At 44.4% G+C, this 17,517-nt stretch overlaps 1 protein-coding gene across 1 annotated transcript in view; it reads right to left on the reverse strand.

Annotated features, from left to right (window-relative positions):
* Positions 1-17,517, reverse strand: part of LOC119450257 (myotubularin-related protein 5-like) — a 131,999-nt gene that overhangs the window by 24,125 nt on the left and 90,357 nt on the right. The window contains 11 exon segments of the mRNA XM_037713650.2: positions 1,004-1,116; positions 1,912-1,992; positions 4,280-4,487; positions 7,174-7,367; positions 8,420-8,592; positions 9,044-9,091; positions 9,093-9,178; positions 10,269-10,467; positions 11,923-12,169; positions 12,908-13,113; positions 14,287-14,415. Of these exon segments, the coding sequence (XP_037569578.1) occupies positions 1,004-1,116; positions 1,912-1,992; positions 4,280-4,487; positions 7,174-7,367; positions 8,420-8,592; positions 9,044-9,091; positions 9,093-9,178; positions 10,269-10,467; positions 11,923-12,169; positions 12,908-13,113; positions 14,287-14,415 (1,684 nt within the window).

Below are 17,517 nucleotides of genomic sequence, written 5' to 3' on the forward strand. Positions count from 1 at the left end.
ACAGGAAAGTTCGTAACGGCGTGAATTTTGTCCGGATCAGGTATCTGATCTCTGTCATCCATGAGGTGTCCAAGGACAGTGATTTGGCGGCAAGCGGAGTGACATTCTGACGAGTTCAACTGGAGACCGGCCCGGCGGAACACGTCAAGAATCACTGAAAGACGGTCTAGATGCGTGTAAAATGTGGGCGAATAAACGATGACGTCGTCCAGATAGCACAAACAGGTGGACCACTTGAACCCCTGAAGCAAAGAGCCCATCATTCGTTCAAAGGTGGCAGGCGCATTACAGAGACCGAAAGGCATCACCTTGAACTGATAAAGACCATCAGGGGCAACAAATGCAGTCTTCTCTCGGTCCATGTCGTCGACGGATATCTGCCAGTAGACGGACCGTAAGTAGATAGAAGAAAAATGGGTGGCACCGTACAGGCAGTCTAGAGCGTCATCTAGAGCGTCACAGTTTTTGATTAATTTTGACCCCTTAGGGGTCAATAGCTGGTAAAGAGCTCAGTACACAAGTGTTTTTGCATTTCCACCTTAATATGCTGGGGTCGGTGCAGCTGAGAATAGAATTCACGACCTCATACTCAGGGTGAAATACCATTGTCAATGATCCACCACAGCAGGCAACACCGTTTACTGTTTAGGTTCAGCAAAATGCATATTAGAAACCGAAAAAATGGAACGCCAACCAAAGTGGTGTTGTCAAAGGAGTTGACGTTACGGCTTCCACATAGAAGCCTTGTCCACTAAGGCTTAGTGAACAGAGCTTCCGTGTGAAAGCCAAAACGTCCTCCCCTATGACAACAACCCTTTGGTCGGCATTCTGTTTTTTCTGTTTCCAATACGAAGTTATTACCGACCAGACGAGATGTCGTCCAATTATCGATTTCATTCAGCACAACGGTATGGCAACTGGTGCTGCAGCGCTGTGGACTGACCGACGAGTCGGCCCACAATGAGGAAGGGAGAGAGGAGGGGAGAAGAGGAGGGAGACCCACTGGAGGTGGTTGGGTGGCCCTTGAGCATGCCCATCACGCCCTTGCCGTGAAAGCCACTGGCCCGAATCAGCAGCGCCTTGGTGCCCGGGTGACGCCAGCACACTGAGGGAAACCTGCATTTTGGATAGGGAAGGCATCAAGTCCAAGAATTCAATCACACACTAAGGCACATATGTAACGAAAAGACATTTAGCTTATTTACGCATTCACATATGCATTCCCACGTTTACTCACAAATTAGCAGAAAGATTTGTACATAACTACCTGTATGACATTACAGCCCAGATAATCACTCAGTTTCATTAGTTCATTGATTAATTCATTTATTGAGCTTAATGCACCAAAGCAATACTGGGGCTATGAGAAATACTGCAATGGAGGTCTCCAGACTAATTTGGACCGCCCGAGGTTCTTTAACTTGCACCTATACCTAAGTACACGAGTGCTATCACATTTCGCCTCCATCGAAATGCAGTCTTATGGCTGGGAATCAAATCTGCAACCTAGTGCTCAGCAGAAAACGATGACCACTAACTAAGCCAACACATTGAGTTAGTGTATTCGTGAACAAAGTTGATTGGCAAACATGTCGCACTTCTAAGCAACATCCTGCCTTTCTGAGTGAATCAGGTTTGACCTGTCAATTTCCACAGGAAGCTAGAATACGCTAAATGTGAGAATTAGACGATGCAGACACATACTTGTGTGTGACCTTGCATCTACTAGGCCACTGTGCCAGACGATTGACTACCAAGTCACACGGCAGTTAAACAACTGATGCATGAACCTGGAAGCTTTGCATACAAAACTGTGGCGATAGTTTTGTATGCATTAAGCATTAGCTCATAATCAAATAAACGCTGAGTGAAGAGTGTGTGCCAAAGCTCAACTTGAGAGGATGCACTCACCTTGCATGCCTGTAGCAGCGAGACAGCTTGCGGATGCTGTCATCAGGAACACTTTGAGGAACCACCACAAGAGCTGGGTAGCTGCACAACAAAAGGCCCAATGTGTGAACAAATAAACGATGATGCACCAATTGTTTCAATTTATCCCCATTAAATCTGAAGTAAAAAATTTTCATGCAGAACCAAGGTCAAGGCATTATTACAGTTGAATAGTTGGTGGCTTATGCATGATTAGTCATAATTATGCAAAGGTTGAATGAAAAGGTGCAGTTTTAAATCTTTGTGTACCTACACAAGGTCACGCTACAAAATCTCATTTGTATTTCTTACAGCATGACATATGGTACATAGCATAATTTGCAATGAATTCCACTGGTTAATCTGGAGGAGTCACCTGAATCCCTGAGCTAGCAGTCCAATTTCATGAATTCAAATTCTACAATAAAAAACAAGCTGCCCTGCAACTGCTCTATTGTCACTAAAGTTGTCAAACACAGTCCACTCCCCAACTGCAGCCTAACTTTCAGTGAGTCTATGTTATTGTTATTATGAAGGGACCAAAGTGATCCCTGTGTCGTGTTGTTTGTCATAAATACTCATCAGACAGCTTTACTAAGTAAGTACAACATTTATAGTCCGAGAGGTTGCACACAGCCATTCAGCAGGATCCCTAATGTTCTTGTGCACAGTGCGCACATTGGCAGCAGAAGCAGAATGCTGCCTTTTTCCTTCACTGCCAATCCAACAGTGTAAAACATGGCAGTGCGTCCACTTCGCTTCTTCATTACTTTTTAGCCAAGCTGACTGTGTGGCACTCGCGTCTTTGCAATGCAGTTATCAAAAATGCAAATTCAATACCTTTCTCTGCAGTGCCCAAGCACGCAAATTGTGAATGGAGTGGACTATGACTGACACTGACCTAAAATTGTCAATCTAAAATATTATCTGTCAGTAAAATATGCCAATCAAACCCCACATCAGCCAAAAATGCAGCCATCATTCAGGAAAAGCACAGTGTAAGCAGGCCGACTCTTACGAAAAGCACTAAACCCTGACAGACTCATCCCCTCAGCAAGCAGAGTTGACAAGGCATGTCCCAGACTTTTTGCAAGAATTCACATCCTGATATGAGCAATAAAGTGCTTTCTGTTGTGGAGTGAGTTGATCCAAAACGTCCAGTGGAACCTTTGAATTCACTCCAGATCCACCAGTCAGTGGTGGTCTAGCCAGTTTAAGAATTGGAGCAATTTTTGGAGCAGAAAAAAAGCTGTTTTGTAGCAATTTAGGAGCAGCCACATTAGCATTTTGTAGCACTTCTGTAGCACAAAATTTTGCGTTTTGGATCAGTTGGAGCAGGAGGAAAGCAAGTGCATGACATATTTGGTGCAGCTTATTACTACTACACCATTGTTAAGTACTTCTTAGAGCAAATGGACAGCAGAAAACGTTGCAAACATGACTTTATTTGTCTATGCAAATAGCACTTATAGACTACTGAGATTAGTTTTATGCAATCAGACATAATACAAAAGTGACTAGAAATGCAGAAAAACAATTTTGTGCAACAACAATGCCTAGCCTTGGGCCTGAGGAGTCGACAGCTCGATGTGCTTAGTTGCGCAGTCCTAAGTGCCAATGCGCGAAATGCCTAGCCGCGGGCTCGAGGAATTGACGCTCGATGTGCTTAGTCGCGAATTCCGAAACATTGAAAGCTGAAAGGCTTAACTGCGTGTCTGATCAAGTATTCCATGCGCGAAGCTTGGTCGCGAAGTCCGCGTCGCCGATGCTCGGAATGCTTAGCCGCGGGTCTGTTCACAAACGGAGGGCTCAGCCACACTACTGCGATGTCCGTGTAGCACCCAAGGCAAAGATGGTGCTCTGGCGCACTTGGCGCAAGCTGCACTTTGGTGGGCACAGCAAGGCGCAGACAAATAGAATTGTAGCAAAATGGCGCAAATGGCGCAGTTGGACCACCACTGACCAGTGGAATACAAGTCTTTTCACTCTAAGCAAGCTAACTTGTTCCATATTTACCAGAACTACCCATTAATCTCTCTGGACAGGTTTTTCATGCACCCTTGCTTATTTGCAACCTTACAGGCAACTTTCACCATGTGCTGTCAGCAGTGGCAGACACCTTGTGCACGCAATAAGTTCTTGACACCAAACTACAATTTGCAAAGAGCACTTTGAGGTACCTCCAAACCAATACAACATGCACTTGTTATTTCAGAGTGAGAAAGAAACTATGCAAAGCAACTGAAAGCAGCTTGTATGACACAACACACAGGCAACAGACAGCTAGGTGTCCTAAAATTAAAATCTTTTTCTTTTCTTTTAAAATAGAGTGCTGGTTATGGCTACTTGCCTACGGCAGACGGTGTAGCCCATGTTGACAGAACTAATGCGAAAGCCCTCGGGGCGCCCTCGAGACATAGTTGAGTTTGCACCCAGTGCACCTAGGTGCAGCCTCTGCCAGTCTCGGCTGTACACAGTGTCACCCATCTTCTCTAGTGATCGGTGTGGAAGATGTGGGACGGCTGGTAATGGCACAGGTGGCACAGATTCAGCATCATCTGCGAATAAAAAAAATATAGGAAAAGGAGGGATGCTTGCTTTCAAAAACCTCGAGACATCAGTATGCATCTGTACCTGTACATTTCCTCTCCCACTTAGCACTATGCAGTTATGGCACAAAATGGTGTCCTTGAACAAAAGTTTTGTACTCGTGTAAGGCATTACAGGGCAGCTGACTTAACGGATTTCGCACATCACCCATTAGGCACATGCAGAGTAAAATTGACTGGTGGATGGGTGTGTGCGTGTTCATTCTGTAGAACAGGGAGTGCTAAAGAACACAGACCTAGAAAAAGAAGCCAGAGATATGGGTTAACTCTGAAGTTGAGAATTGGTATGTCCTGTCCACTTCATTTCCTTTGTCTATGTTCATTTAAATTGTGGGACATCCTAAACTGCACAGTGGGTTACGAGGGATGTCGCAGTGTGGGACTCAATGTGGGCATTACCGTATTTACTCGATTCTAACGCGCCCTCGACTGTAACATGCACCCATTTCCGTGACAAAAAAAATTTTTTTAATCCTTTAAAGTACCGCGCACCTTATGCTTTCAAACAGAAATACAACTTTCTCTCATTTTGAAAAATAGATTTACTCCCGATGCACCGAAGTTGCAATGAATAAAAAAAGTCGCAGTTTCGTCCGAAAGGCGAAACATCGAATGTGATAGCAAATTAGTAGACCGCTTTACGAAGTAAGGATAGCAGTTTTATCGGCCGTATAAACTTGCAAACATTCACTTACTAAATAAATTAACAAGCACAGTGTCACGCGCACACAAGCAAACATGAACACATCTCGCTCGTTGACCGCGGAAGCGAGCTGTCAAAACGCTGGAGTGACGAAGCGTGGCCTGCGAATTTACCTTTGTGCTAGCATGCCTCTTGCTCCAATGCGACCTACAAGCAGCGAAAACACAGCAAACGGTGCACTTTCTCGGTCGCAGATCGCTTTCAAGATAAGGCCAAGGCGATCGTATCACCGAAGTGGATCGTCGCACAATATGTCCTGCTTCAGTTCACTGAAACCCTTCCACGTCTCTTTGCTGGCGAAAATCCTATCGTTCACTTAGCGCCAGTCCCGCACGCAAGTTTCGGATTCTCCAAACGCCCGTGATGCGGCCCAATTTCCGTCTGTCTCCACACATGATCACTTTCCTTTTAAATGTAGCAACATGATGAACTCGGCACTTCATGCTGATAGAGCAGACACAGAAAATGGGAACAAAGACGGTAGACTACAGTAAAACCTCATTTTAATTCGGACTTCACGGGACCGAAAAAATTGTCCGAATTAACCGAATGTCGAATTATCGAGGGTATCCAGAAAACAATAAGCAAATGCTTACTATGTCAATGCGCTTTTATTTAGTGCATGAGTGACCAACTCCTGTTGCTATTTTGCACAAAAGCAGAGTGGAAGCTGAAATTCTCATCATCTCAATGAGTCGCAGTGGCGATCGGGGCCATCGACTTCCTTCACAGCCCAGCCGCGGTGCGCGCCTTCATTTGTGACACGCTTTGCACTATCGCGCGCACATCCTGATCATGTTTTCTCCAGTGAGCAGGGCGAAAACATAATCGCGATGTAGCCGGTGCTTTTCATCCTCGACAGCTTTTCATCAGAGTCAAAACGAAACAAGTGTTTGTCGCAACCGCTGCGGTGGAAAAAACCTCGGCCGCTATCGACGCGATTATGAACGGCGACTTTGCAGTGCTGAAGGCCCATGGCCCACGCACGCACCGAGTCAGAACGAAACTACCATACGCTGCAACAATTGCGGACGAAACCTATGTTATCTATGCGATTATCGATGGCGACTACGCAGTTCTTTAGGCACGTGGCCGATTCGCGTACCGAGTAAGAACGAAACTACCGTTTGCCGCAATCGACGCGATCGTAGACGACGACTACGCAATTATGTTATGTGTTATGTGCGGTGGCAAACGTAAGAATAAAGCCTTTAAATACACAAATAGGCACGAAGCGTTCCAGCGTTGCTGTCATTCACGTACGATTTCCGCTGACGACTATGGCGATGCGGACTCTGCCGCTTCGTTTCGGTTGAACGCTGGCGCCATTCTTGCTCTTTTGTGGCCCACATTTGCGGCGCTCCTCGCTCACCGAGCTGCGAAAGTTGTCCGAATTAACCAATGTGCGGCCAAATACGTCCGAATTAACAAGAGTTTAATTGCATTGAATAATGCATATGCCGGCCAGGACCAGAGGACGAGTCCGAATTATCCGATTTTCCGAATTAACTAGGGTCGAATTAACGAGGTTTTACTGTAATGCTTAAGCACGTGTACTGCAGCACATGGAGGAAGCTACGGCAGCTAGGTTAGAGAGTAGCTAGACTCGACCCGCGCGCGAGGCGGCCATATGGTAACGCAGCTTTAGGGTCGTACTCGATTGTAATGCACATGCAATTTTTGGACCTATATTATCAGAAAAAATTGCGCGTTACAAGATTCGAGTAAATACGGTAATTTTGACTAGCTGGGGTTCTTTAATGTGCAACTAAATCTAAGTATAAGAGCATTAGATCATGGTAGGCCTGACCTTTCTGGCATTCCAGAAGCAGAACAAATCCATCTAGCTCTCCTAAACATTTATATCTGGTATTCCTTCAAGGGAGAATGTGTGTCTGCCCAGTTTCCTTTACACTGCAAGTTTTAACCCACCTGAGCCATCATCATCCTGCAGGAAAGTGAGGGGCCGGTCGGGAGCCTCATGGTCGTAGGGCGGTCGTGCCCCCGCCGGGAGGGTCCTGGCTGCCATGGACCCCTGCACTACGTACTTCTGCTTGCGTGATGAAGGGCGCGGCTTGAAGCCTGCCCGCATGGCTGTCTTCAGCAGCTGCCGCTTTGCCTTGCCCCTGTTCAATGGGAAAAAATGTTCTTGCATCCTCTGCTTCTACTTCAACATCTGTAAGAGTGCCCACCAAGGCTCGCATCCACAGCAGCATACTCTGAAATAACACTAGACAGCATGCTAAATCACCTAAGACCGGTGAAGTAGTCTTTCAAAACTACATCTTAATTTAGAAGAAAAAGGTAGATTACATTCGAATCTCATTAGAATTAAGTAGCATTTAACACAGAAATTCCATCATTATATTTCACATTTGTTATAAGTATACATACGTTACACGGTAACATCAACAAGAAAATTTTTATATTTATTTAGTTACACCCAATAATTGCTTATATCAAGACTTGACTGTACTAGCAAAGAAAATGAAGGCCAATGTTTACTTTTTAGAGCATCAATGATACATCACAGGCTTCAAAGTATTCTCGCATGTTTTTGCCTATTCTGCAGCTAAGAAGTTCTCAATACTCACCAAATTGAGTTATTCGTTTCTCTAGAATGCAATGTAATCTTGTTTTAACAACAAAACATTAAATAGTCCCAAGCAGGCACTGTCCAAATCCATGACAGTGAAAGAAACCTAGTCCAAGAATTCCAAGATTACATTGCCACATGCCTTTCCCTTGTATATATTTTCTGACTTAACCTACTTTCTGCAGGCAGTTAAACTCATGTTTTCTGTGTCTCAGAGTTAGCTTATCGTAGTAACATATTTTACGGCGTCGCGTTTTGCTTCAGAATTTTTTATCGGTGCGTCTTATAGAATGATGTGACATATACCTTTCTTTTTTTTCCTATAAGTTCTGACGGAGTCATAACTTAATGGCAATGACATCAATGGCAGCAGGGCAACAAGGTGCAATGTACACAACATGTCAGAATAAGTGCACACTCACTACTAGGAAAACTGGCGGCTGCTGCAGTATCATTCACTCAAAGTTGCAATGTGTTAAACTAGCCTTTCACAACAACAGCGTGGCACTGCCTCTAGCAGTGGTTCCCACTGTAGAATAACATGTGAAACAGGCTCAAGGCAGAAAGAGGAAGCCCACTCACGTGAGTGTGGCATGCTTCTCCTTCTTGTGCAGCGGTGTTGGAGGAGTGGCCATGTGACCACTGAAGGCGAACAGCTGGAATAAATGGGGCGGGCAGTGGGCCCGGCCCAGGACCTTGCGAAAGGCCTCGATGCTCTCAGATGTCACTTCGTCTTCAAAGGCCACCTTCATCAGCTGCAGAAGCAGGCAGATGCCCAATCATGTCTATGCACCCTCATACTAGTGATACACTGTACTAAGCTTTATTTAATTATTTAATTTTGGGCTTGGCCAGAGAGGCAATACAGCAGAAGCTAATATGTACAAAACTACTGCTAAGAGCATCACCGTATTAAATGACAAATAAAGTAATAAACAAGTAACAAACAGAAAAACACTTTGCCCATTTGCCTATGCTTTTCTAGGCTTCTGTGACTTTTGACTCACCCCTTTATGAACAAGTCAAAAGGGTAACAAGGAGATGAAGGCTAGAATTGGATTAACACTGGGTGAAAAAGGGAAGCCTCAGCATGGAGGCAATGTTCTAAACAGGCGAGTTTTAAAGGAACTGTTATTCAATGTTGGCCCCTCTAGTAAGCCCCCTTAACTTAGCTAAACCCTAATTTCTCTCAATTCCATGAAGTACCTGGAAGGTGTTTGAGCGCAGCTGAAGGCCCTCAGGCAGCACCTGCTCCTAGGTGCTGCAGGTACTGGACAGCTATCTTCTTCTCCTTGGTCAGTGTCGATACTGGGAAGCTCCGCACCACCGTCTGTTCACAAGCTGTATCACACACACGAAAAACAACCACACAATTCAGGACATGAATCACAGAACACAGACAAATTATTGCATAGAAAGAGCATTGCTGATATTATAAACTTTCCTGTGCTGACGCATTGTGTGGTACATCTGATGTGAACCGATACAAACTGTGTAAATGAATAAGTAAAATAATCCTCGTCTGTTAGTCATCAACAAAAGTAAAATGCTAGTGGTTGGCATAGCTAAATGCAACTAGCAAGGTTGCTTCCTATGTCCTCAGAGACACAACTACTTGACACAACACCATGGCACAGATTGCCTTAGCACAGACTTCGCTACCACGCCACAATGACCATGACAAACAATGACAATTGGTAACATTCCTCACATTCTCTCTGGTGTCATGCTCAGCATTATTTACCTGTCCAGTGTTTAGTAGATGGCACAAGGCAACATGCACCATCGTCATCTTTAGTTGAACCGAATAGATGACAACTTACAGCACCACACAACCACTTCCCAGTGTTTTTCCCTTCAGAGGGGACAACCATTATGAGGTGTGTACAGACATGAGCAGCCTTGTCTAGAATGCCGGAACGGCAGCTTCCGGGGCTTTCCGGAGCCAGCCAGCGACGTCTAACGGTAGTTGCTGGGCCAAACATGCCCAGCACCTACCGGTAGACGTTGGACCCAGCAGCTAGTATTAGACGTCGCTGGCTGGCTCCGGAGAGCCCCGGAAGCTGCCGTTCCCACGTTTTAGAGAAGGCTGCTCACCTCTGTACTCATTATGCAAGTAAATATGATCATTTTCCATAATGCACACTGCTGCCCATGCGTGTGTGGCTCATTTAGCTGAGCATTTATTATGAAATAAAGGATCCGTAATTCAATCCTGACTGAAAGTAACACAGGGTTGATTTCCTTCAATAAATGCCAACATGCTTGCAGTTGAGTGAGGCACTGATACAAGGACACAATCTGCTGAGAAGCCTGAAACAACACGGCTATTGTTGGCTGCTCAAGGTGTACTCACACATTCTACACCGGTCTATAAGTCTGAAACAGATGCTGGTTTTCAAGATAGGCATTGCTAAGATGAATGGCTCACCATATGGGTCGAGGGGACTGCCCTTGAAGATGACACGGTAGTTGGTCAGGAATATGGCGCCCTCTGCAGGCAACAGTGAGGGCCCACCCAAAGTTGGTGCTCCCGTGCCCTCTTCACGGCCATCTGGGATGAGGTAGCACCGCAGCCCTTCCATGGCCAGCTCCTCTCCTTGCAGCAAGCCCGGCACCAGCATTTTGGGCTAATAACAAGCAAAGGAGAAAATTTAAATAAAAGTGACAACGCACATTAAAAGCTCTACGACTGGTGACAGGTATATGGAAGAAAAGAACGACTGTTCTATCTTTGCGTGATATATTATATGCTGCCGAGATAAGCTACAGTGAGAAGCCTTGCGTGCATACTCATTCTATACCCCAGACTACCACAGCAGCTACCACCAGCAACCATGCATGATTGAACAACAACATGGCAGTGTAAACAAGTTGCCTACTTCAATTAGAGTTCACCTTTGTAACTTGCTCTCAGTCATGAAAGCAAGAAACAAATGGCAATATCAGCCTTCACTCAGTCTCATCTAATGTTGAAAAGAAAGTATTAGTAGATTTTTTTTCGTCATTACACATCACCTGTTTGTGCACTGTTAGGCTTAAGAAAATAAGCCATGAAGCCATGAAAGTGTTTTTACATCTGCCTACCAGATGATGCCACAGCATTAGCTTTGCCATGCATTGCTAATACGGAACTATCTAAATGCCTAATTTCTCACTGTATCATTAATTTACTTGTCCATTCAAGCACTGAACACAATGATGGTATGCTAAAAAGTTGATTTTACGACATGTCTCCCACGGTTCCACGTAGAGGCAGTGCATGCGCAGTGAGCCTAGCACGTATTGTGTATCAAGATCAAGCAGTACAGTCGAACCTGATACTGAACTCGACAGTTTCGCGAAAAGTGGTCATTGCATCAGTAGTTCGTAATATGTGGACTCACCCTTCAAAACGCATAAAAATAATTGAAACTAGTTGTTGTCAGCAGTTGCGATTTGACATCACTTTGGTCCAAAAATAAGATATTTAGTACCTTCATTTTTGTTCCTGGCACTTTCCCGCATCTAACTGCAAGTTTCTGAAACATCATCTAAACAACTAAATGCAGCCTTGTAGCTCACTCCATCGAAACGGTGCCTGGCCGGTTCCTGATCACCGACCATTTGGAAACAATGAGTGCATCTGCTGCCATTTTTTCTTCGAGATCTCGTGATATATTTTACTATCAGTGGGACATGGGGACACGAGTGGATTCTGCATACAATAGCGAAGCGTTCTAGTTAGCTGCAAGTAGAAACTACTGTGGCATGCCGGCATTTTGCAAATGTCTTGCTGTTAAGGTTGCAGCATCAACCACACGCGCATCGAGAGCTGTGAACGTTTTTTTGACGCTTCGTCAGAAAAAGCATGAAATGCAAAAGGTAGAAGGCCATTGTGAACTGTAAATGAAATATCTACTACCCATAACCACCGACTTTTTGCAGCTTTGCGTGGCAATGGTGCGTCATGCCGAATTCGCGCTGACATTCACATCGCATCTGATCTATGTGCTAAATCAAGCAAGAGGGCAAGCATTTCGAATTTTGTGTATGCAGGTATGACCAAAGACATAGCCGCAGCTACACCCCAGCCACGGACTCACTTTGGGAATCGGCGGCAGTCGCTTGCTCTCCCTGTGGACAGCCTCGAGCATCTCCTGCTGGATGGCCACCACGCCAGGCACCATCTGGTGGAGGGCGCGCACGTGCTCTTCCGTGACACCGCTCTCGTGGCACACCTTGTCCACAAAGCGGCCCACCAGCTTGGTCACGCCGGCGCCCACCAATTCCCATGCCTCCTCCTCTCCAAAGCCGCTCTCCCCGTCACAGGCGCTGTCCGTCTCTGCAACGCTGCAACAGGAGGGATCGGCAGTTGGGAAACGAATGCCTGAATGAAATTCAAACAGGAAAGCACGTGACAAGACTGCGCATTTCACCCCTTCACATTTGCCTGTACGTGTGATACTGAAGTGATCAATCCACAGACTTCAGCTTTAGAACTGTTTAGCAGCTTATTGCAGCTGTTTACACAGAGATAACACACAGAAATTCCAAATACCTGTGCTCCACTTTGTTTCCAACTATATTCACATTTCATTACGGCTTGGCCGTACATACCCTGCCATCTTTGTTCACTAGTGGTTCCTAATGGAAGAATTTGTCCTGGAGTGAAAAATACAGTATTTCATTCGTGCAAACTCTGGCAAGTGAGGATTTCAAGAAAACTAAGAAGAGAAATTGTGGGAAACACTATGCAGTTGTTAAACAAACATAGTCTCACACATGCAAAAGACATTCAGTACCCTCGCTTTCATGCTGATGAGCCTACCTAGTTGAACCTTGTTATAATAAAGCCATATCTGAGATGAAAATATGTTATATCCCATATTCATTACAAGCATGTATTCATTACCCATTAAGCAACAATTTATATTTACTTTGTTTTATCCAATAATTTGTTATATCCGTGTTTGTCATATCAAGCTTTGACTGTATCTGCAAAGCATTTTGCAATGTCCAGCCTTTCCTTAGCATATTGATGGCAAGAGTTGACCACAATGATGACGAGAGAATACAGCAAGGACAAACCTGTTGGTGACAATGCTGTTGGAGTTAGAGCGCCCGTCAGCTGCGACGTCTGCAGGGGCGGCTCGCCGGGAGGCGTCGAGCGGCACCCGGAGTGCAGCCATGCGGTTGGCATAGTGAATGGCTTGACTGTACACAGTGGACTCTTCCCGGCTAGAAAGTTCCTCCATCTCCTCTTTGCTCAGCTGCCCACTCTGCTGGAGGCGCATCTGTGAGATGATATGCAAACCCTTATGTATCATATTTGCATGAATGTAACATGTCCCCTCTGTGGCAGTGTTCAAAGACAACCACGATACACAACCTCAAGAAAAAAGACACATGCACATCAGGAAAACTGTGTTTGCAAAAATGACACCACGAAGGTGTGTGTCAAGATAGCGGACCAGGCCGTGGGACCAAAAGTCCTTAGCCCTAAGCAGGAAATCAGCTCAATTTAACGTTCACATATTTTGCAGCTGTTAAATAGCATGAAAAATGCAAACATGAAATCTCTCAGCGCTTTTCTTTTTAGGCTTTGTCTATCAAACTGCATATCATCAATTATTTAGTTATGAATAAGCTGCACTACGTTTACTATGACAGGTTTTATCCTTTCCCCCTTCCTCTGGAAGGGCAGCTGTGAAATCTTGGAGGCCAATCCCACAGTTGGCAACTGGACACTCTTATGAACATTTGCCGATTATTATCACATGTATAAGGGATGTGTGTAGTGCATTCTTTATTATTCATGATGGCTGTCATTTGCTCCAGAATACGCCATGAGATCTTTTAAATAGGACGTCAAATCCTGGCAGTGTCATAGCTGAATTATAGGTTTGTTTAGTGGATGTAACTCTGCACGACAAAGCATTTCAATGTCACTGCCTGCCTGTTTGTCAGCGTGCTACCCCAACCACGCGACAATGCTCTTTAACTGTGTTTAACATCCCAATGACAACAGGCTACGAGAGATGCCATAGTGGAAGTCTCCAGATTATTTTGACCGCCCAAAGGTCCTGTAACATGCACCCATAGTTTGTTATGTAAGCACGCCTACATTTCGCTCCCACAACCCTGTGTTCAGCAGAACACCACAGCCAGCCGTTCAGCCACCATGATGGGTAATATGATTTAGTGTTCAGGTTCAGTGCAACTGAACTGTGTGACCATGGTGTCAAATTTAAATTGATACCTGTCACTTATGTGTGACATTGTGTAATGCACTATTTGTTTTCTCACAGTGCAACACTGAAAAGTCACAGACCGTGTGAAAAGCCACAATCACTTCCAAAGCATCGCCTGCTAAGTATGCCTGCTACAAGTGCAGTTTGAAACACACCTCCCACAATCTCAAAGAAACTGGCAAGGTTGGGAGAGTGAAATGTTGGCAATTTACACACCTGTTCTGCACAAATCTCCAGTGCGCTGGGCTCTGGTGGCTTGATTAAAGTGGCTGAGCGACGACTGGATGAATCAAAGTTGTTCCTCGAGTTCTCTTGCCTTGACCAGCTCAATGGGTAGTCCTTGTTCTATGGGAAACAAACCGACACTGCCATCAGTCGTGCTGTAGAAGGACAACGCTGGCTCAATGGCTCGAGTATTCAAGCTAAGTTATGGTGCTTAACCTACAAATTTAAGTGGTACACACACACTATTCAATACATGACAAAACAGGTCTTAAATATGTGTGGCATTCATCTGCGCACAAGTAACCATCTGCCATAGGTACATACCAACATGAATAGCCCTACAATGTAGCCCTGTAAAAGACTGTAAAGCCGTGCAGCCAAACTAATTCATTACACAGATACAGAATAAATGGACAGACGAGACCATATGTGTACCACAGAGAAAAACAAATACTTTTTTTTTCTTTAAATAAAGGCTGAAGACCTATTTTCACAACTGATTGAAAAACAGCTATTTGATAGTGGTAATGCAGTAAGCTGATAAATCGCAAAGTATATTCCTACATTAGATGAGCATCAAATCTTACTAACAATGCCATGTCCCCTTCACTTGACATATACCATCAGTACATTATACTCCGGTCACATAGAGTACTTTCCATTGCGATCAAGCCCGATCGGGATTGAATCTCTTAATTACAGTTGGATTTGTTGTGCAAGCTGCAGAAGGGAACCAATCGCTCTTGAGAAATACGATTTCAGTCGAGCTTGATGGCAATCACAAGTGTACTCCATGTGACTTGGATATTGGACAACGTATTGAAGGCAAACACATGTCAAGGTTAGCCGCCCAAATCAAGACATCAAAGCAGCAACATGGCACACTTATGCTTTTCAATGTGGTTCTGTAATTTACTATCAGTAAAAGTGCTTTCCCTTTCAATCTAGTACCATTTCTTCCTAATCAGTTTAAAACAGTAGGCACATATGCCCAGAATAAGTTACAACCCACAGCATCCCCTACACGAATGCCAGGTTATGGTTACACATCTTGACACCAACAATGCACTAAGAACGATCAACAACACAAATAAATTGCAAAGGAATGTAATCAGAACAAAGTCTAAAGAAGACCACACAATGCATGTCTCCAGTAAAGTGTTATCCAAGAACAGTCATTCCAAAACACACAATCCAAATGCCGTATTGGGCCCAAACAAACTAGGAAAATATCTTGTAAGAGAACAAAAGGCCAACACCAAAACCAGTGCCAAACTCCAGTCATAGCTAAGACAAGACCCAACAATTTGCATGCTGCATTGTTGACATGCAATCTCCCAAGCCAACAGAAACTTGCATGTGTGGAAGGAAGAGGACAGAATGCTAATTATACTCTGTTACTTAGGACACAATTATAAGACAACACTCAAAACACAGCTGTTAGTCACTAATGTTCACCACCAGCAATGTGCATGACAAAAAGTATGCTTGACAAAAAGTGCGCTTGACACGTGTGGTTGCAGATTATAGACTTATCATTGACATGTTACCTGAACCTTGCCTAGCTTATGGTAGTGAATATGCGTCTGGGACTAACAAAATATAATTAATGTGTGGCTGCAGCTAGGAACATTACAAAGTTTATTTTAGACATGGCAAGAATAGGCACAGAAAATTACAGGAAATGTTGAAAATTAGGTGAGGCACTAACTTGATGTAGGCATATCATTTAAATAAACAAATAAATCGGCATAATGCTGAAAAACCCCGGTGCAGTGGGTCTAGGAAATTTTAGCTCGAAGACGTGTTCCTATGGAGACCTACTCAGTTATCACAGTAGACAACGAAGATATTTTTCTACAACAGCACATTGATAGTTACAACTATGCATTTCGTTATTTCATTCTCATAATGTCGCAAGCATCAAGAAATCCATGTTTACATATATTCATCCCCCTGAACTCACAGTCAATTTTCTAATGCTATCAAGATGTAGATAACAACAAGGGACATAAAACACAGCAATCTTATTTCATTGACAGCCTTCCACACCTTGAACAGCCTTACAAAGTTTATATTATGTTTAACCAACCCAGCAAAAGTCCGTACTTCTGAACTTCTACTCCGTCAAAAGATGCAGTAAAACCTCATTATAACAATTATGTTTCATACGATTTCCTGGGGCCAATGTTTGAGAATGAGAAAACGAAAATGGGCCTAATGCAGTTACGCTTCTTTTTTACTAGTTAATACGTCCCCGGAAAACATGATCTCTCGGCACCAATGTTCAGGACATCGTCAAACTGCAATCATACGATGCAAGCTTTCTAGTTGCTAAATCCCATGTGAACAAGAAAAGGATAAAAACAAGAGCAATAGGCTCCGCTCAGTGAAGTTTGCTACGATTGCTGCGCCATCTGTCGCAGCGCCGCCAACAATAATGAGACGGCCAAAGCACGCAGGGTCGATTCGTAGGCGCGGCGTCGATGGTGCTGTTCGGTCTTTTCTGGCGTTCATCAGCTGTCACAATGTCATCCTTCAGCTTGACTAATTATAATCCATCGACTAAAAGCGTACGGAAGAGGAACAAGTGCTGGTACTGCTGTGCAAAAGACTGCCACAGCCATGAAGGCCAGCCTGGCGTGAAATTCTACCGATTAGGCCGCCCGTGGGAGCAAGAACGACGGAAAAGATGGATTGTTGCTGTTCGAAGAGTCAAGTAATTGTGAAAACAGCGTTTTCCTAGTGTCATTGTAACTATATGCTTTAAGGTCTAGCCAGGTCTAGCTGCTTGAGGTCCTGCAACTGTATTTGTGTGCTTAGCGTGGTTGAAATGTATGGAGCACGTTTTGCACAGCAAGCTTGCGTAGCGCGAAATTTTACGCGCGAATTTGTGCCTCAAATGCTCTTGTAGGGTGCATGCGAATCTTTGTTGATTTGCTTGCATGCGTGTAGTCCGGTAATTAACTGTTCAATTGCGTTTTTCTGTGATACTTTCAATGAAGTAAGTAACTCGGTTTACGTTGACTTTTGGGGGTAGTGGTGGTGCGTGTAACATCTAAACTTCAAATGCCTTCACCAAGTGGTGCCTGCCGTGACACTGCTCGCTCTTGTCAGCGCTTTGTGGTGTGTTTGCCTCGTTTACCATCTCGTGAAGAAGTCATTCGGTTACTGCATGGGCGCTCTTGCTTGCGGCCGCATGCATAGGGCACTGTGTCGTCA

This window comes from Dermacentor silvarum, chromosome 4 (assembly GCF_013339745.2).
Source record: "Dermacentor silvarum isolate Dsil-2018 chromosome 4, BIME_Dsil_1.4, whole genome shotgun sequence".
NCBI classification, from domain to species: Eukaryota; Metazoa; Arthropoda; class Arachnida; order Ixodida; family Ixodidae; genus Dermacentor; species Dermacentor silvarum.